The sequence below is a fragment of the Suricata suricatta genome, chromosome 2, assembly GCF_006229205.1.
Source record: "Suricata suricatta isolate VVHF042 chromosome 2, meerkat_22Aug2017_6uvM2_HiC, whole genome shotgun sequence".
Taxonomy (NCBI): Eukaryota; Metazoa; Chordata; class Mammalia; order Carnivora; family Herpestidae; genus Suricata; species Suricata suricatta.
In genome coordinates, this window is record NC_043701.1 from 177,351,768 (window position 1) to 177,372,324 (window position 20,557).

At 49.6% G+C, this 20,557-nt stretch overlaps 1 protein-coding gene across 6 annotated transcripts in view; it reads left to right on the plus strand.

The window, feature by feature from the left end:
* The first annotated feature begins 557 nt into the window (after window positions 1-557).
* TACC2 (transforming acidic coiled-coil containing protein 2) overlaps window positions 558-20,557 on the plus strand; it is a 207,658-nt gene continuing 187,658 nt past the window's right edge. For all 6 annotated transcript variants that reach the window (XM_029932718.1, XM_029932722.1, XM_029932719.1 and 3 more), the window contains exons 1-2: window positions 558-645; window positions 17,526-17,603. In XM_029932718.1, coding sequence (XP_029788578.1) covers window positions 17,571-17,603 — 33 coding nt within the window. In that variant the 5' untranslated portion in view covers window positions 558-645; window positions 17,526-17,570. The remainder of the gene's footprint in view (window positions 646-17,525; window positions 17,604-20,557) is intronic.

Below are 20,557 nucleotides of genomic sequence, written 5' to 3' on the forward strand. Positions count from 1 at the left end.
CGTTGTATGGTCGCGCATTTAATCCATGAAGGATTGACGGGAGTTTGGGTAGCTTTGGCATTTACAAATGGCCTAAGAGTGACTGTTCATTCTCCCTTTCCCAAGGGAGCACAGTGACATTTCCAAAAAGGACAACTTGCCTTGATGAGGTCTGTCGGAGCTGAACCAGAAGCACTTCTAATTTTATAGGTTTTTTTGGGTGGTTTTTTTTTTTTAAATTATTATTATTAAGGCTGCTGTGTTTTGGGAAGCGGCTGGTCCTACGCACAGGATAGCCCTGCCCCCAAGTAAATTAAACTGCAACCCAAGGCAGTTGAGACCGGATTCGGATCCCAAAGAAACTCCGAGTGAGGAAAACAGAGAGCTTCAGACTCTGGGTACCTGCAAGCGCCCGGGGCCCTGTTACCCTCCCTCAGGGCTGCAGAGCCTTCTGGAAAGCTGCCGCCTCGCCTGGGTCAGATTGCTTCCACACGGCCGCTTCCCAGGCTAGCGTTCCCAACCTTAAGCCAACGCACATTTATAGAACACGTCCATGTGATCCTGGGGGAAACAGACCAGGGGCGGAGGGCAGTGCTGACAAGTCCCAACATCAGGGAGAGAGGGCCTTTTCGCCGCTGTCTGCTTCTCATGCTGAGAGGATACTGGGTAAGTAAGTCTCCGACTGATGAGGCTTGATTCCTCTGAGCGGCCGTGGGGCTTAAACTGGATCAGCTCCTGAGATTAGAGGGATGGCTGCATTTCTTTCTCTTCTTTCCTTATAAAGGGAAATTAAAGGCACATTTGTGCTTCTTATTTCCACCCCCACCCCCCACCCCACTGTCTTCTAAGCTGCATGAACTGTATTTTCTCCTTTCTTGTAAGTTACTGTTTCCTTTTGGTCGGATAGTCCCCACTGATCTTGGTCTCCTCATTCGTAAAGTGAGGCTTTGGCTGGATGAAATTTCAGTCTTCTGGGCTCTGTTATGACTCTGCCCACTGCAAATTGGATTTTCAAGTATTTACGGTTCTGTGGAATGATGATTTAAGAGGCCCCGGAGACGGTAAAACACCGCCACTTTATGGGGAAAAGTTATTTTAAAACTCTCGATGGCGTTGACTCGGGCACGTCTGCCAGTGTTTCTTTAGACGCACACAAGTCCCTTTTCAGGCCAGTGTCGATGCTGTGGTTGCCAGCTCCGAGTTGCCGTGTCATTTCAACAGAAACGGTGTGTTTCTGAGCCTGACTTGGTGTCCGCTATAACTGAATCATCAGGCCACACTCAAGGAAGGCAGAGCGCTGAGCTCCACACGAAAACCCTACAGTTTAGTAAAACACAACGGAGCGTGAGCGTGTGTGTGTGCATGTGGGTCCTATTTCATAGCGTGTTCCATGATAGGGAAATGCACGGGCTTCCATTCCTTATCCCACTCACACCACGTAAATGCTAGTGTGTAATGTGTGCAAGTGCGTGTGTAAGGGGGGGCAAAACCCCTCCAGTTTTAGCTGCTGCTTCCAAACAGGCACACTGTCCTTCCCAGTGAATGCCGGTTGGCGACTTCGGGACGGTCCCGCTCCGGGGTCCGGCGGCCAGTGCCCCGTTGCTTCCTTCCACACCCTCCTGCACAGACGCCGACAGCAGGCGGGGCTTGTGGCTGTTGGGGCTGACGTTCAGGAGAAGCCTTATTTTCCAGTTTTGTTTTAAAAGTCCGTAGGTTTCAGTGTTCTTATCTTGTTGCTCTGTTTGTCCGAGGAGATTTGGGAGGAGGCAAAAACCCTGCCGCCACCATGGTCTTGGGGTGCCACTTGTCAGCTTTGTCATCCCCATCAGGAGACCAGCTTGCTTCTGCAGCAGCTCTAATGGGTAGTGAGGAGGGTCTGACCCAGAAGCAAAGGGGATGGGCAAGAAGGGAGTCGTGAAAGACACACTGGGAAGGAAGAATCCAGAGTTCTTGGTGGATGTGCATTGGAGAGGCAAGAGGAATGAAATAGAAGTAAAATTAAAACACAATCAATCATTCATTCATCCCTTAGGTTCTTTCTGTAAACACTCACGTGACCCCACGGACCAGGCCCTGGGAGTGAGGAGATAGTTGTAAGCTACACCCGCATAACCACAGCGCTGGGGCTGGAGGGAGGGGACGGATACCAAGCACCAATCACGGTGCAGAATTACCAGGAAGGTCCCAGGGAATGTGACTGAAAGAGGGGAGTCTTGTCGCTGCAAAGTCCAGACAGAGTTTGGCTTGACAAAGCTGTACATTTACATTTCAAGGGTCTGAGTGACTGTGAGTCATGGAAGAAGAAACCTCCACCAGAGTTAAAAACGCGGTGGGTGCAGGAGAAAATGAGCACCGGGGCCCTAGATCTGGAGCCTTCTGTCTGGACACAGCAGAGGAAGTTATGGAAACCAATGGAATCTTCTGAGGACAGCAGTCTGGAAGGCCAAATCGTGGATCTTATGTTTTTCTTAATGTTTATTTAATTATTTTGAAAGGGGGGGGGTGGGTGGAGGGGCAGAGAGAGAGAGAGAGAGAGAGAGAGAGAGAGAGAGAGGGAGAATCCTAAGCAGGCTCTAGACTGTCATCACAGAGCCCGACATGGGGCTCCATCTCACAAACCATGAAATCACGACCTAAGCTGAAATCATGAGTCAGATGCTTAACCGACTGAGCCACCAGGTGCCCCAAATCCTGGATCTTATTAAATGGCTTCCCTGGGCGGGGGGAAGGGCAACTGGAGAAGGCCAAGGAGAGCCGGATTTCATAGCACCTGTGTACGTGGACAGAGCCACTTGGGGAACTGGGCAAGACAGTGTCGAACGCTGCGGAGATGCCAAAGCAGGATGAGTCACGGGCAACTTCCAAGTGTGGGGTCGATCAGGGAGCGTTGGCTGACAGAAACAGAAACTCACCGGCAAAGAGTGGGGGGGTCAGTTGAGAAGATGTAGCTGTGGGCTGTCGCCACTCCTTGTTTCCGGGCTTCTCGGCCGGGAGCAAGGGCGGGCTGGTGTCCGCTGGGCTCCTAACCTTGTCCTCCCTCGGGTCCTCAAGCACAGTCTTGGGGTCTCTGGCAGGGATGCCAGCCTCCATGCCCCACTGCCTTGTGACTTACGATCCCCCCCTGATTGACCTCCAGGGCCCTCAGGACACATCAAGAGAGAAAATCTGATTGGCCCACCTGAAGCCAGAATCGACCCCTAGTGCCATCAGCAGTGTCTAGGAGGTGGGTTTGTGTTGGAGGCAGGATGCTACATTGGTGGGGGGTAGGGAACGGGGGAGAATGAGAAAGGAGTCATTTTCAGAGCAAAAGATAATGGCAGGCCCTCAAAAGTTTCCCATTCAAGTGTATGATTCTATGGGAGTAGATTAAAAAAAATTTTTAATGTTTATTTTTTATTTTACTTTTGAGACAGAGAGACAGAGCATGACCAGGGGAGGGTCAGAGAGAGAGAGGGAGACACAGAATCCGAAGCAGCTCCAGGCTCTGAGCTGTCAGCCTAGAACCCAACGTGGGGCTTGACCTCGAGAACTGCAAGATCACGACCTGAGCCCAAGTCGGAGGCTCAGCTGACTGAGCCACCCAGGGGCCCCCATGGGAGTGGATGTTATTGCTGGTTGTAATGATGGGCGCCACCAGCTGCATGCGAGGGTGTGTACTGAACGGGCCAGGGCTCACCGGCAGAGGGGACAGCCCTGGGGGCCAGGACAGACGCACTTCACCAGACTGCAGAGTATCAGCTAGGAGAGAGCAAAACTCACTACGATGCCACCCTGCTCCAAATCTCCGATCCCCGAGGTTAGAAGCTCAAGTGAGGTGGTCCATCCCCACGCAGGAGGCGGGGCCGGGATCGGAGAGTCTAGTCTGCCATGAGGTAGCCATCCTGCCCAGGGTACGAACACAGGAAGGTGATGCTTAGCGGGCCGTCTGAACACTTTGAGAGCCACCGGAGGTTCCACAGCCTCGCTCCTACGGCTCTGAGTTCAGCCGTGTTCAGAAGGGGTGTGTGTCGATGTGTTTTCATAGCCCTGGCCTGCGGTGGCAGGTTCTTACGGGTGTTTCAGTCTTGTGACACGGCTGTGGAGAGCGGGAGCCCCTTAAATGTTGTGAAGGAGGGTGTTTAAATTGACCCGGTGCGGAGCGTCGCTGGGACAGGAGAGCGCTCTTGAGTTTGTGACCTAAAAAGGGGAAAGTGTGCTCCATGCTCCAGGCCGGGAACAGCCTCAGCAGCACCCTGTGCCAGAATTGGTGCCAAAGAATTACGAAGAGATTAAACCCAGCGACACAGGCCCATGTTGTTCTAGCAAAGGGAGCTAACTTCCTGTGGTCGAGCTGTTCACATCGGGTCAGGAATGACGAAATTTGGTCGTGGGTCAGAATTCCGGGGCCCCAGGGAAATTCCCGGCCCTCGGCCCAAGGACTGCTTCACAGAGGAGTCGCCTTTCAGGCTTAGCAAATCTGGGGCTGCCAGGCTTCGACCAAGGAAGATTCTTTCTCTCTGGTCGTGCTCATTATGTGTGAAGGGACATAAATGGTATGGATGTACATGCTGCTGGAGTGATCTTTTTTTTTTTTTAGGTTCATTTATTTATTTTGAAAGAGAGAAAGAGGAGGGGAGGGGCAGAGGTGGGGGGGAGAGACAGAAGCCCAAGCAGGCTGCGTGCTGTCAGCACAGAGCAGGGCTCGAACCCACAAACATTGAGATCATGGTCTGAACTGAAGTCAAAAGTCAGACATTTAATGCAGTCAAGCAGGCTGCATGTTGTCAGCACAGAGCCCAATGCAGGGCTCAAACTCACAAACCGGGAGATCATGGTCTGAGCTGGAGTCAAGAGTCGGACGCTTAATATACTGAGCCACCCAGGCGCCCTGGAGTGATCATTTTTAAGTGGGACCAAGGGTTTCCACTTTGAGGGGACATAATTTTGTTGGTCATTCGGGGGCTTAAAAAGCACCGGGGCTTGTGTTCCCTTTGGGTGGTTCAGAAAACGGCTCCTGTGACTTTTCTTCCTCCAGAAGCTGATAGTGAGGCTCCAGTTAGGATCTGACGGAGTTCTTTTTGCGTCTCGTATTTCATAGCAAACAGATGAGACGAACAAGCCCCAAGTCCTGGGCAGTCACAAGACCATGCTCTCCTGTGTTCCCGTTCTTTGAAGAACATTCGGCGATGTTATTGTCTGCATCTCCTGAGGGACGTTCCACTCTCTGGCATTTAGTGGCTGTGTGTCCCTCGCCCCCAGTGCCAGCCTGTCTTCCTGCCCTGGGACTGGTGATGCTTTTTCAAATGCCTCTCCCTCATTTGGCACAAACAAGGAGATGCAGGTTGGCTTGTCTTGGTTAACAGGTGTGGGGGGGGGGGGGGGGAAATGACTTAGTCACAGATGCCAACCTTGGAGAAGTGACTAGATGGAGAAGGAATAATGCCCACGGGCAATCGGCCATTAGTACCAGACCTTCTTATCAGATGGGCAGAGCCTAGTGGGGGGGAATTCAGGAAGCTGTCTTTTGGGAACTGTGTTCATACGTGGTAAGATCGGTCCTCAGACCCACATTCTGGAAGCCAGATACTGCTCAGACACATAGTCCTAGGAACTAACCCGACAGGAGGGAGAGAGAGAGGCTGAGCTGGGGCTTGGCAAGCAATGCTTGAGCTGAGGTCCACTAGAGGCACGGGGCCCCATACCTGAAGTCCAACGAGGAAACTTAATCATTCTGATAATAGTTGTAGATCAACTAAAGCTCCATTCATTAGCTTCCTTCTGTCTTCTCCACCATTTTTCTTTTTTTGAAGTTTGTTTATCTATCTATCTATCTATCTATCTATCTATCTATCTATCTATCTATTTAGAGAATCACAAGCAGGCTCCATGCTCTAAACACAGAGCCCAACTCGGGGTTCTGAACTCACAAACGGTGAGATCCTGACCTGAGCCACAATAGGCACTTAACCAGCCGAGCCGCCCAGGCACCCCAGCCACTGTTTTTCTATAGATCAAGGTCTGCCCGGGCTTTCCACAAAGATTCGTGGAGGGCGGAGGATGCAACCAGAGACTTTGCCCTCCGGGATTGTCCGACTTTCCTCTCATTAGTCACGGTTATTCTGAAGAGGTCTTAACTGTCTCTGTTTTCTTCCCCATCTTCAAGCTATTCTGAGGGCCTGGTCGCTGCACACATTTACTTTCTCTTATATCTTTTTGGGAGGAAATATTGGGAGGCAGGTCACTACTGTAAAAGTTGTTTTAAAAAAAACACAGGAAACTATGATTAAGATGCCTCTTTTGTTCTTGCTGGAAAGAACTACAGTTTGAGCAAATGGGACTTAACAAAGCCTCACTTGTAAGAACTTTTAAATTATACAATGATTATTATTTCCTTAAAATTTTAAAGGTAAGTTTACAATAAACCTGTCTGAAGGCCCGGAGATTTCCTGATGCTAGCTGAAACCCTCTCCAAGGCCTAGTAACTGTATTTGCAAAACCTTATCGTGTCACGTAGAAGCAAATATCCTCAGCATCTTAGTTCAGCTCTAACACACAGCTCACCAGTACAACATCTCAGCTCTGAGGTACTGGGCACTGATGCCCCCACGCATGCTCGGGAGTTCTGCCGCGTCTGCCACCCCACCCCTGCCCCCGTCTCGCCCCACCCTCCCCTCGGCCTGTCGTTCTCGATTATGTTCATGCTGCATTTAATTTCCAAAAATGACATCAGACTTTAGCCTTTGGATTCAACTGATGTCTGAACATTTGTGGGTTTCTTTCTTTTTTTTTTTTTAATTTTTTAATGTTTCTTATCGAGAGACAGAGAAAGACAGAGCATGGGCAGGGGAGGGGCAGAGAGAGAGGGAGACACAGAATTGGAAGCAGGCTCCAGGCTCTGAGCTGTCCGCACAGAGCCCAACACAGGGCTCGAACTCACAAACCACGAGATCATGACCTGAGCCAAAGTGAGATGCTTAACCGACTGAGCCACCCAGGCGCCCAGAACATTTGTGGGTTTCAACAGCTTGTTTTCATAAGAAATATGGTCTTGCTAATATCCAGTCTGCAAAGGACTATATGCAGATTGTGAGGAAGGGGAACCTTCTATTTAAACGTGTCATCAAATACCTGTTTTAGCAGGAAGGAAAGAGATCTCTGACTGCAAACCAGTATTTGGCTTCATGTTTCCATTTTAGGCCAATGGGCCATGCACTGTTACATAATGTAGGGCGCTCAGAGCATCCTTCTCAGAGAGCTCCGGTGCGATGACAGTCTGGCGTAGTGGCCACCTGTCAAGGTGCCATGCTTGTAAATCATCATTTTACCACAGGAAAGGAATTTGATCCATCCATCAGTCCTCTATCACATGGCAATCCTTAGTGCGCCAAGGCACAGGTGGAGAGCCACAGTTGGGCACAAGCCTGTATGAAGGAAAGTTACATGGACCCCCTGGGGGAAATCTTATCAGCTAGCCTTTGCCATGTAACAAATCACCCCAAAATTTAGAGGTTTAACAGACAAACTCTTTAGGATCTGATCCCGTGGACTGGCATTTGGGCTGTGCTCAGCTGCTCCTCTGGGTTTTTCTCTTGGTCTCGGCTGGGATCCTTCATGTGCCTGTGGCCAGCTGTGGGCTGGCTCGTTCTCAGCAACTACTTCTCGGCTGTGAAGCTGAAAGTGTGCAGATTTGGGGCAGTTCCAGAAGAAGTTACATTTAGATTGGCCATTGAGGAAAGGCCTAAGATGGCGGTCCACAAAGTTAGATTGTCCCTGTGGGTCCTCAGGCCTTGCCACTGACCGTTGTGCAGCCCAGGCCTAGTGCTGTCATTATTGTCCAGAGCCCTGGGACACTAGCTCGCAGCTATGTCTCAGGGCATAGTGAGTTTCCCATCATGGGAGGTATGCAAGCACACCCAGAGGCACCACGATTACTCTCATGTTCTGGTTTAGGTGTGCAGAACTTAAGGGCACCTGGGTGGCTCAGTCAGTTAAACATCTGACTTCTGCTCAGGTCATGATCTCATGGTTTGTGAGTTTGAACCCCACGTCAGGCTCTGTGCTGACAGCTCAGAGCCTGGAGCCTGCTTTGGTTTTTGTGTCTCCCTTCCTCTCTGCCCCTCCAGGCTTATGCTTTCTCTCTCTTTCAAAAATAAATAAACATTTTAAAAAATTCAGAAGTGCAAAACTTAGAAAGCATCATTGCTAAAAGTCCTGGCCTCTGTCCCTCAAAGAACCAGATTCCAGCTGATGAACTAGAGCCTTCAAGACCTGTGTCCAGTGTCTAGGATGTGATTGCCAGTGGAGACGCTGCGTGTCCCTGAAACCTCTCTGCTTCCTTCTGGAGATGTCCTCCATCCCATTTGGGCAGCAGCCCTTCCACGGCCTTCAGCCACACTGTGTCCTTCCTCCCCAAGCCCTCTACCCGCTCTCCCCCCTGACAGTCCCTACCCCCATTTCTGATCCTGCCAACCTGCTTGTGCTCCCCAGTCCATCCCCCATTCCCAGTTCTCTGGCTCAGTACCTTCTCGCTTGGTCTAACCTAGGGCGGGTCTAGGCTCGCCTCCACCCACCTCCCCCTGCTGCCCTCCACCCACCTCCCCCTGCCGCCTCCCGGAGCATCCTGGCAGAGACAACTCTACAAAAGGAGTGTTTTTAAACAGCGAACACTTGGAAACAACATGGTCTCCACTGCAGCTATTAAATTGGATGTTATAGGCATGAGGGAATGTGTTTGATAGGCCGTTGTGAAATGGAAAATCAAAAGCAGTTTCTACAAGAACACAAACAGGGGCTCCTGGCTGGCTCAGTTGCTGGAGCATGTGACTCTCAATCTCACGGTTGTAGGTTTGAGGCCCCTGCTGGGTGCGGAGATTACTTTTTAAAAAATCTTAAAAACAACCACAAAAAACCAAAATGAGTGCAAACAGTATACATGATCCCCGATTTTGGGTGGGGATTTGATTGAAGTTTATGAATCTGTGCTCAACCAGATGTCAGTTGGTGTTTGCCAGCCTCTTTAGAACCCAGCTCAAGGCAGTGCTTAGTGGGTCCCCAAGGTCCACCTCACATACCTCTGAATCCCCACGGGCTTATACACTTTGGTCTCCTCTGCTGTCAAGTTCCTGCTGGATTATTGTATTGACTCAAATAGGAATAAAAGACCGCCCCTTCTTCAAATCCCTGTCCTCCCACCCCTGCCTAGAGTAAAACAAAGCAGAACGAAGAACTCCCAAAGCATTCGCGAACATAGTGTAAAGATCTTGGGGGGAGAGGAGGGGTGTGCACCGAGATAAAAGGAAAGCGACATTGGACTTGCTTGTTATGCCCGTGTCCTGGTCACGGTCATGGTCACGCATTGAAGGGAAGTTGCCCTGCCCCTCCTCTGTCTTCTCTATCTCACACGAATGTCCAGGTCCTTCCTCCACTCACTCCCCCTCCTTCCTCCGCCCCTCTGTCCCCCTCCTTCCTCCGCCCCTCTGTCCCCTTCCTTTCTCCGCCCCTCTGTCCCCCTTCTTCCTCTGCCCTTCTGTCCCCCTGTCCCATCTTCACTTTCGGAACCAATCTTCATTCCTCTCCTTTCACACGGAGCTTCAGATCCTGCCAATCCTTGCCACCTACACAGATTGAATTCAGTTCTTTTCCCAAAGAGTGTTTCTTCCTGAGAGGAATTCTGGTGCTGAGCTATGAATCAGCCAGGCGAGGCTGCTGCCAGGTGCAGGGGAGCTGAGGTTTAAATTCAGGCTAACTATTGGAAGTCCCTGGCGTTGGTTCATCATCTATAAAATGGGGTCATGAGATTAGGTCAGTGTTTCTCCACATAGACCAGAGCTTCAAGCAGCCTTGCCCATGACCCCAAGTCAGGGGCTGTGTCTTTATAGTACAGGATGTGGGCCAAGACGTGAAAGGTCAGGAAGCCCCTTCCTGTGGTGACAGAGCTATAGTGGCCTCTGATTCTAATAGCTGGTGGGACAGACTGACGTTGGCCTGACAGCAAGTCTAGACTGTAATTGGGGGGTCGTGGTTGCCAGAGTTGCTGGGGAATCCTCACCACATCTTCCTAAAGTCAGAACCGATGAATGGAGGGAACTCACCTGTGGTTCATTGAACGGAACACATGTTTATTGGGTTCCGAAGCAGGGAATCCTGATCCGGGTGAAAGGAGGTCGGGGGCTGGAATCCCAGCTCTGCCAGCCTATCAGCCAGTCAAGTCAGGAGACAGAAAGGTCCCCGTTATTTCATCAGAGAGAATTCGACAGAAAGGACAGTTATCTAAGCAAAGGCCACAGCAGAAAAGCAAGCCCAGAGTTAAGACAGAAGGGGCTGCGGGACGCACGTATCACACTTAGGACTTAGGGGGCAGAAGGAAGCTGGAATTACTAAAATGCAGAAGCTCGGAGGGAACCTGGGACCCCTGTGGAGGCAGGCGCAGCTGTGGGGCGCGCTGCATGGCCATCAGGACAACTGCAGACCGGACCCCAGGGCTGCACAGGAGGGGACTGCCTCCGGGCGGTGAGGCTGTGAGGCTGGGCGCTGCTCCCAGGATGGGAAACACTGCTGCTCCCAAGAAGGGGCCGGACTAGGCTCTCCTTCCTCCTTCCGCCCCTGGGCTCTGCCTCCTCCCACAGGGCCTCACAGGGGCCGCTGGCAGAGCAGACGTGGCTTTGCAGGGTCCCCAGCCCCGGGAAGAAGGCAGGAGGCCGGGGCAGAGTGGCAAGAGGAGCCGTCACGTCCCTCAACCCGCACAGAGCTGCCAGGTCCCTGCCAGAGCAGAAAGCAGGCGAGGTCTCTCTGCAAATCCCCTTCCCAGGCTACGGCTGTTTATTTGTGTTCAAACGGGAACATGATAACAGGGCTATAAGTGGCGCCATGTTCAGCTGTGCAAGGTAGGGGGTTAGAGCAGCTGAACTCAGCCCCTGGGCGGGGGGAGCTGAGGTCTCCCGCCTGCGGGGGCCATCTGTGGGGACAGGCAGCTGGCTGAGGTCCCTGGGCGTGGCAAGCAGCCCAAGTCGCTGCTGCCGGTCAAGTGCACCTGAGCTAACCTTCAGGAAGCAGACGTAACCCGGACTCCTCCGGTCGATGCCTCCCACACCCCCAGCTGGCACAGGACCTGCCCGGCTGGAGGCCACTTGGCCGGAGGGCAATCAATGCCACAGCGGGGAAGGTGGGTCCTATCTGACCTTGCTGGTCAGGCCTAGACGTGACTGCAGAGCCCGCTGAGGCCTGCAAGGAGCGGGGGAGGGGGACCTGCCTGCTAGAAGCATGCCTCTCCGAGTCTAGATCTGGCCCTAGCCCCTGCTTGCTGGGAGATGAGGGCGGATCATTTCCTACCCGCTCAGCCTCAGCTTCCCCATCTGTGAAATGGGTGTGGGTGGAGATGATCTCCAAGTTTCTTCTAGCACTAACAACCCAACATGCTCCGCCCAAAAGAAAAATCAAAGCTTCTTAAGCTTTTATTTATTTATTTATTTATTTTATTTATTTATTTATTTATTTATTTTTAAAATTTTTATTTATTTTTAAAATTTTTATTTATTTTTAAAATTTTTATTTATTTATTTATTTATTTTTAAAAATTTTTAATAGTTTTTTTTATTTTTGAGACACAGAGAGAGAGAGAGAGAGAGAGAGACAAACAGAGCATGAGCAGGGGAGGGGCAGAGAGAGAGAGGGAGACACCGAATCTGAAACAGGCTCCAGGCTCTGAGCTATCAGCAGAGAACCCGATGTGGGGCTCGAACCCATGAACCGTGAGATCATGACCTGAGCTGAAGTCAGACGCTTAACTGACTGAGCCACCCAGACACCCTGTTTTGTTTTGTTTTTAAATAAGAGAATAAAAAACCCTGAATAGAAAACTTGGTACAATTGTTGGAGGTATCAACAAGCTCCAGCAGGCTGTTCTCACAGGACAGTGGAGGTTGGTTGCAAAACCTCTCTGTGTCTCCGGGTCATCACGGATGACGTGGGGGTGGCATGACCTTGTCTCTGGTTTCCCAGCTCCCTGCAGCCCCCCACCCTGCACGCAGCATGCAAAGTGGGGCGTCGGCCCGACATGGACGACACGATCCGGTTCCGAGCTGTGTCCTCCGTCCGCATGCGGCTTCTGCAGCCCTCAGCTGTGCTGCTTCTCACGTTTCCATTTCCCCTCCTCCGCCCTTGGCCCCGGGCTCCATCTCCCCAGTTATGTTCTTGGCCTCTCTCAGCACTGCTGCAGCTACCCGGCCCAGCTAGTCTGTCTCAGCCACTGCTAGGTCACCTCCCCAAACCTGGCCCTGTGCACAGATCAGTGAGGGGCGGGCCAATTAGCCGGGGTCCCCCCAACCGCTCTAGTCACCAACAGCAAAAAACTCTATGCTCTGGGAGAAGTAAATGTGCAGGAAAAGACACGAGACAAAAAGGCCGTCAGTTACCTTTGAACTACACAGAGAAGTCTTCCAAAAGTGGTAGCATCACATCCTTATGGATGCAGGGTCTGGGGCCAACCAGACGCCCTCCTTCCTCGTGCTCTCTGCGGCTCTTTGGCCACGTGACTCCATCCCTCTGGGGTTCGGTTGTTCCCCCATAAGGAAAGAAAATACCTACCCCTAGCTTCGCTGCAAGGATTAAAGAGAACGCGAGCGCCTCAGTACTTGGGACACAAAACAGCTTCGTACTTACAGAATGGGTGAAGAAATGAATTAATGGATCGTGGATGGTACTATATTATGTTCAGGGTCTGTAATGATGGGATGCCAATATACCAGCTGAAAACCAAAAATCCTCCCAAACAATTATCTATTAAAATGAGTTTTATATTTAATCTCTAGGAGAATGAGCTGAGGGTTGCTGACTGCTTCGGCTCCACGCGGAAACAAGGGGGTGGAAGAAACCTCATGCATTCATTCACCTGAGGACATAGAAATACTCTAGCTAAACTAACACCTGACCCCCCGCGGTGGCCTCCTAGAGGGACGGGATTGGAATGGTGTGTCACCAGCCCAGCATACAATCCATTATCAATGGCTTGTTTAGAGGATTTCTTTTTTTTAAATATTTATTTTCGAGAGAGACAGAGAGCAAGCAGGGGAGGGTCGGAGAGAGGGAGACACAGAAATGGAAGCAGGCTCCAGGCTCTGAGCTGTCAGCAGAGCTTGACAGACGGGGAGATCGTAACCTGAGCTGAAGTCGAACGCTTAACCGACTGAGCCACCCCGGCGCCCCTTGAAGCCTATGTTGTAAATGATTTCAGTCACCATTTGTTTCTTGTAGCGCACAAGTCAGTTTAGCAAGTTTTTGTTGCAGATGTGCCGCCTTCTAAGGAGAAGCACCCGAATTCATGGTTTTAGTGAAGGGCTACAAAGAAGGCAATATGAACCTCTTGCCATTGAGGGATTTGCCTGTTGAGCCTCTAAAGAAACCACTTCCAATAATAACATATCAGGCAGCAGTTTAGTGCTTAATCTATTCTAAGAGCTTTTCTGAAATTAACTCACCACAGCCATGTGAGGTGGGCATTGTAATGATTCCCATTTTAGAGATGACAAAACTGAGGATATACAAGGTAAATCATTCACCAGCGTTTATACATCAAGTGAGTGGTCTGGCAGCAGGGTCTGGTTCATAATCCCAACGCCTGCCTCCAGCGGGAGGTTATCCCAGAGATGGATGTGTGAACTTGCACGCACCTGTGTTTCGCCATGGGTGGAGGGAAATGGGAATCCGGTTGGGTTGGTTGCTTACTGTCCACCTCGGAAGAAGACAGCACAAGAAGGGAAGCTGACCAGCCAGGGACACATGTAGATGCTGCTCAAGGAGACTGACACTGAGGTCCCTTTACAGTGCTGCCTTGCGGAGCGGTAGTCACGGCTCAGGAATGTGGACACTCTGGATTCCATAGTGCCTGACACCTAAACACGTCCTCTGTGCCCGGGCAATTTATTAAAGGAGACAATTATAAGACATTATAAGAGCACCAGCTTCTGGGATGGGAGCCAAAATGTTGGGGTATTTATGTGTTCTCTTTCCCACCGGCGGTGGCAGCCTCTGGAGCCCAGAGGTGGCCAAGTCAGCGGTGGTGGGACAGGCATCAGTGACGATGCCCAGTTCCAGCAGTCATGATAGTGGTGGCCCAGGGACCAATGGTGGCAGCGACAGTGACATCAGCAGCCACCCATGGAACTCTAGAGATGACAGAGGTGATGGCTCATGGAGGCAGTTTGCATTGTTGAATGTACAGAAGTGAAAACTGAATACTGAACGTTCCCCCACCTTCAGCTTGGGGTGAATGACTCCACCATTTCGGTCGGCCATCGTCTCTCCTTCATTCTTCTCTCTCCTCAGGAGTGTACCCCCAAGTCTCCCCTTCTCTCTCACTATGTTTGCCCCCCTGTTGAAGAGAGTTCTCTTCATTTCCAATTTGTTCATCCAAGATATTTCACTTAAAAAGAGTCTCTTCCCTAGAAAACTCCTCCCGTGACTTGAGTGGATGGGGAAGAGACGGCAAACATTCTTGTTTCTCATCCCACTGATCCTTAATTGCACAGAAACCTGGTGTTAATAAGCATAAAAGTAACAGTTTTCAAATGCTGCCTCCCTCCAGGTGGAATTATTTTTTCAAACAATAGTTTATACAAACCCCGAGATGTGAAACACAGACACTTTTAAAACATGGGATGAAATTCATATGTGGTAAAACTAACCATTTTAATGTGAACAGTTGTATTTTACACACCGGGCTGTGCAACCACCACTGCTAAAAATATTTTCATCACACCAAAATGAAACCATGAGCCCGTCAGGAAGTCACCCACCCTTACCCCAGCCTTGGGAACCACCAGTCTGGTCTCTGTCGCTCTGGATTTGGCTATTCTGGACTTTTCATATTAACGGACCCACACAATAGGTGACCTTGAGTGCCTGACTTTTTTCACTTAGTAAATTTTTTAAAATTTTTAAATTTTTTAATGTTCTGTTTATTTTTGAGAGAGAGAGACAGCGTGAGCAAGGGAGGATCAGAGAGAGAGAGTGGGAGACACAGAATCTGAAGACAGGCTCCAGGCTCTGAGCTGTCAGCACAGAGCTGACTCGGGGCTTGAACCCATGAACTTCGAGATCCTGACCTGAACCGATGTCAGACACGTCACTGACTGAGCCACCCAGGCACCCCTCACTTAGTAAAATTTTGAGGTTCGTCTGAGTTGTTACCTGTGTCAGAACTTCATTTCTTTTTATGGCTGATTAATATTCCACTGTATGGACGTACCACAATTTGATTATGCATTCATTTGTGGAAACGTACACACTTCTGCTCTTTTGGAATCAGAAGTGGGGGCACTGAGATCCCCCTCCACACCCAACTTTCCCCTCCGGGAAGCTTCTGACACTTTTCCAAGCTTGCTAAGACACCTGCTCTCCAGGAAGACTTTGAGGAAATGCCCACCCGTTTCCCCAGAGGGGTCGCAGAAAAAAACCAAAACCAACACTGACTGCATTCATACAGTAGAGTGGCTGCCTGGGGATAAGTGGCAGAATCCTGGGAGGTGGGAGGCTGCTGGGCCAAAGTGTCCCTGGGCGGCTGCGCATCGGTCCCACCCAAGGGCCTTGGGGCCTCCTCCGCCCCGATGGGCAGGTCTGCCTATCAGGGATCCGGCCAAGCCTTTTATGACTTCACTTGTTGAAACTCAAGCCACACCTCGGGAAGTACATTCTCCACACAACATACTATAAACAGGTGCCAGACTGCTGGCGTCATCGTTTTCCACAAGTTTTCTTTGTTTCCATGTTATTTAGGGTGGAAAATTTCCAGGTGTAAACAGGAAGTCCTTTGAGCATTTTACTCCTTTTTGGAATGAAAGGGTTGCGCCTGCCCCACTGCATAAAGGGCGAGTGAATGATCCGTGACTCCCTGCTCGCCAGGCAGGCCAGTTCTGATCGCTTAGGTGCCGCCAATCAGGTCACAGGGCCCGTTTAGCCTGGATAAGCCTTTTCTGAAAGGAGCCCAGCTCCTGTAATAACAGGGAAAATCCTCTACGTGAAAGGCCGTGCCGCGATGGGCTCAGAAACGCTGATTCCACGTTTGTGTGATCACAGCGGCTGCACTCGGCCGCCGCTCAGGTATGAGGCACAGCTGGGCTGTGTCCGGGTCAGGGGTGGAGACGGGTTGTTTGTCCAATTGGAAGAGGTGGGTCGACGCCTCTGCTCGGGCCTCACCTGCTTCTGAATGGAGGAGGAGAAAGTCCCCTTGCTGAACAGCAGACTTTCCTTGGGCCCGCGGCCTCCCAACTCACGCAGACCTTTCCGGAAAGTAAGTAGATGGGAAGCTGTACCCGCCTTCCTTTCTGGTCTCGGGGGCGCCCGAGGGGCTGGCGCGTCTGCAGCTCAGGGAGGAGAGCGTTCTGGAACGGCCAAGCCCTCCCTCTGTGGTTTTGAAACGTCCACTGAGCCAGAAGTAGTTCTGCCCTTGTCTTTAGTCTGTTTACCTGTTTTAAAAGCTGGTTCAAGTGCTCTGATTTGTGATACAATTACTGAATGTGATCCGGTGAATCAGTTTCAAAAATTAATATTTCACTGAACCGGGTGAAATTCCAGCTGCATGTGGGTTATGCACAAGGAAGCGACAGTAATAGGTAAGAGTGTAATGATAGCAGCATTGAGCATTAGTTGCTAATGAAGCATCATTTTCCAAACGAACATTCAAAAAACCCTGAAGTGATCAATTTTAAAGACATGACAATGTTTACATTCTGTAAATGAGCATATGGGGTATTTTTTGCCCATCTTCAGGCAGGGAAGGTCAAGAAAGGGTTAAGGAATTGTATCCTTTTGGCTCAAGGGTTAGGAGGGAGACGGTTGATCACTATAGTGACATCACTCACTGTTTTCTCAGTTTGGGGGCATTTTGTTTGTGCTGCTCAAAATACTTAAAGTTTATTTTCCAGTGACTGTTCAGGACACATAGCACACGGTAGCCACCTAGTCAGTGTTGGTTGAATGGATAAGCAAATCACTGGACAAATTTTATTTGAAGTAAGTCAACACCCGAAGTTTTCTGAGGAAACACTATGATACCACACTACTGTGGAAGGAATCTTGAATTCGAAGGCAGGGGACTGAGTTCTGTTTCCGGCTTTCACCTGTCCAAGCTGGGTCTTTGGCAAACCCCCTTGCCTTCTCCGGTTTCGGTGCCCACCCCCCCTCAACTGGAATAGACTGGTAATCTCTAAGTTTCCAGTTCTAAAAGTTTCATCATTTTCTCAAGTTTTCTGTGACTTAGTTTCTCCATCGAGAACAAGCGAAGGTTAAGAGTCCGCGTCCTGGTGCTATTAGGAGGTCCCCTGGGACTCCGCCGATGTCAGCGCCGTCCTGGGCTTCTCTGTAGGCGGTGTGGGAAGCATCCTCACCAAGACAGGGATTACCAATGTTGCTAAGTGAGGCCGAAGAAAACCCTTCAAAAGCAAGTTTTCATGATGTGGCTGTAGAGATCAGCATTTTCCACCATCTGGCTCTTGAGTTTGAGGTGACAGGCAGACAGAGAAAACTTCAGATCTTCTTCAATTTTATGGATGTGTATACCCTTTTATTTCTTCCAGTTGCTTCTGGTAAAATCCAGAGGGACGCTGACACCCTGAATCACCATGGGCAATGAGAACAGCACCTCGGAAAACCAGGTGGGTGTCAGGGAGCAGCCCCCTCAACCTACAAGGATCCCTTGAGTGACCTTGAGTAGGTTTTTCCCCCCAGCATCTCCTCTCCATCCAAGAAGGAGCAAGCTACAGCACAGATTGGGGTACCTGGCCAGCTCTGTCAGTTAAGCATCCGACTCTTGATTTTGGCTCAGGTCATGATTTCAAGGTTCATGGGATTGAGCCCTGAATCAGGCTGTGCGCTGAGAGCCTGCTTGGAATTCTCTCTCTCCCTCTCTCTGTCCCTCTCCTGCTCTCGCTCTCTCTCTCTCATTCTCAAAATAAATAAGTAAACTTTCAAAAAACACAGACTATCCCTAGATACACCTGGTGCATATGTACCTGCGTAAGTATTTCTCGTTTCCATTTTCAGAATACTTATATTACGTCTTGCCCTGATTTTGGAAACTATAAAAAACTAGTTCAACTGTTAATTCTTTGCTTTTAAAGTTGACCTACTAAAAGTTTGGCATATTTTTCCTAGTTTGTGCCCACCCCCTGTTCCCTTATATGGGTGCATCAGAGGAAGTTGGAATAAAACCTATCCACACTCCTCCCCAGAACAGTATGGCCCTCAAAAAGTGATCTTAAAATCTATCACCGCTGAGCAGATTAAACACGAACTGTCATTTCCACATTAGGTAGGGTTTTCACTGTCGAGGAGTGAATGAGCCTTAATTGTTCAAATTTTATAGCTATCTGTTTTAAGTTTGAGAGAGTCCGTTCAGTGTCCTGGCGAACAAAATCAGGGGGATGCTTTCCTGTCTCACACACAACGGGAATTTTGGATTAATGGTATTGAGCTTTCTGAACGAGGTGGCAGGATCTGAAAGCCAGCACAAAGGAATTTGGTTTCCTTCCTGTTTTGACCTCCCTACGGTCTTCTTTTCTCAAGAAGGAGCACAGGAATCAAGAGAAAAAGTGGCAAGCTAGTCTTTCGGGGCAGGCCGGAAGCAGTGATTGTGGTAAATGGCAGGTTAGGAGACAGTAAAGAGAAGGAGGTGCTGTGGCAAACAGGAGGGCTCCCGTCCTGTTGTCTGGATAGTGCACCCATCAACTCCCGCCGCGGGCAGCCCTGTGGGGACGCAGGCCGGGTGTTACAAGGCCTTCCGTTTTCTTCAACAGAAGTAAAAAAAACTATTTTTCTATGAAATGACCAAGTATTTTTAATTAAACTTTTTCTTTTGAGATAATGGTGGACAACGGCATGGGTGCTGTTGTAAGACACAGTACAGAGAGATCCCTGCACCCTTGACCGCCCCCCCCCCCGCCCCCCACGGGACCATCTTGCGAAATAGTAACACACGCAGGCTGGCGTTGATGCGGTCAAGATACAGAACATTTCCCCCACCTGAAGGATTCCTTTCCTTTTCCTGAGATCCGCACCCACTGCCCTCCTGTCTCCTACTCCTAATCCCTGGCGACTCCTAATTTGTTCTTCTGTGTCTGGCTTTCTGACCATGTTATATAAATGGTATGTGACCCTTAGGAATTGGCTTTTTTCACTCAGCATAATTCCCTTGAGATGCATCCGGGCCGTTACTTATGTCCATAGTTCACTCCTTTTGCTTGCTGAGTTGTGCTCCACGGCACGGAAGCATCTGCTGTTGTTTCCAGTCTGAGTATTTATGGAAAGCTATCCATAAACACTCCATAAATACACATTCATGTGTGTGAACACAAGCTTTCATTTCTCTGACGTAATTGCCCAGAAGCACAATTGCTGGGTCATGTGTAGTTGCAAGTTTAGTTTCTGGGTTGTTTTCTTAAAGTTTATTTATTTATTTTGAGAGAGACAGAGACAACACAGGTGGGGGAGGGGCAGAGAGAGAGAATCCCAGCACAGAGCCTGATGTGGGGCTCAAACCTGCAAAGCCTTGAGATCATGATCTGAGCAGAAACCAAGAGTCAGATGCTTAGACAACTGAGCTACCAAAGTGCCCCATTAAAAAAAAATTTTAGGGGCGCCTGGGTGGCTCAGTCAGTTGAGCTCCCAACTTTGGCTCAGGTCATGATCTCACATTTTGTGGGTTCGAGCCCCGTGTCAGGCTCTGTGCTAACAGCTCTGGGCCTGGAGCCTGCTTTGGATTCTGCGTCTCCCTCTCTCTCTTCCCCTTCCCTACTCATGCTCTGTTTCTCTCTGTCTCAATAATAAATAAACATAAACTTTTTTTTAAATTTTAATATTTATTTTTATTTTTGAGAGAGAGACAGAATGCAAATGAGAGAGGGGCAGAGAGCGAGGGAGACACAGAATCTAAAGCAGGCTCCATGATGTCAGCACAGAGTCCAAAGTGGGGCTCGAACCCACAAACGATGAGATCATGACCTGAGCCAAAGTTGGACACGAAACCGACTGCACCACCCCGTGTATTTAGTTTTATAAAGAACAGCCAAACAGTTAGAATCTCTGCACATATTTTACATTCCCACCAGCGACGAGTAATATGAGTGATCTAATCCTGGCCATCATTTGCTGTCCCTGACACCATTCTGCTATGTGTGTTGTGATGTGCCACTAACGCCACTATGGTTTTAATTTGCATTTCCCTGGTAACCGGTGATGCTGAACATCTTTTGTGAGCTTGTTGCTGTCCTGGCTTCTCTTCAGTGAGATACGTGTTCATGTCTTCTATCCGCTTTCTGATTGGATTTTTAAAAAAACTGTTGAGTGTTTAATCTTGGTATAGTCTAAATATTAATCCTCTGTCAGATTGTGGCTGGCCAATAGTTTCTCCCACTACTAGCTTGTATTTTCATCACCTTACCAGGCTCTTTTACAGAGCAAAAATTTTTATGAGGTACAAGCAATCAGTTTCTCCTTTTCTTTTTCTGCCAAATCCAGTGCTTTTGGTATCAAATCTAATAATTCTTTTTCTACTCCTATGTCCTGAAGATTTTCTCCTGTATTATCTTTTCCAAAACTGTTATGATTTTAC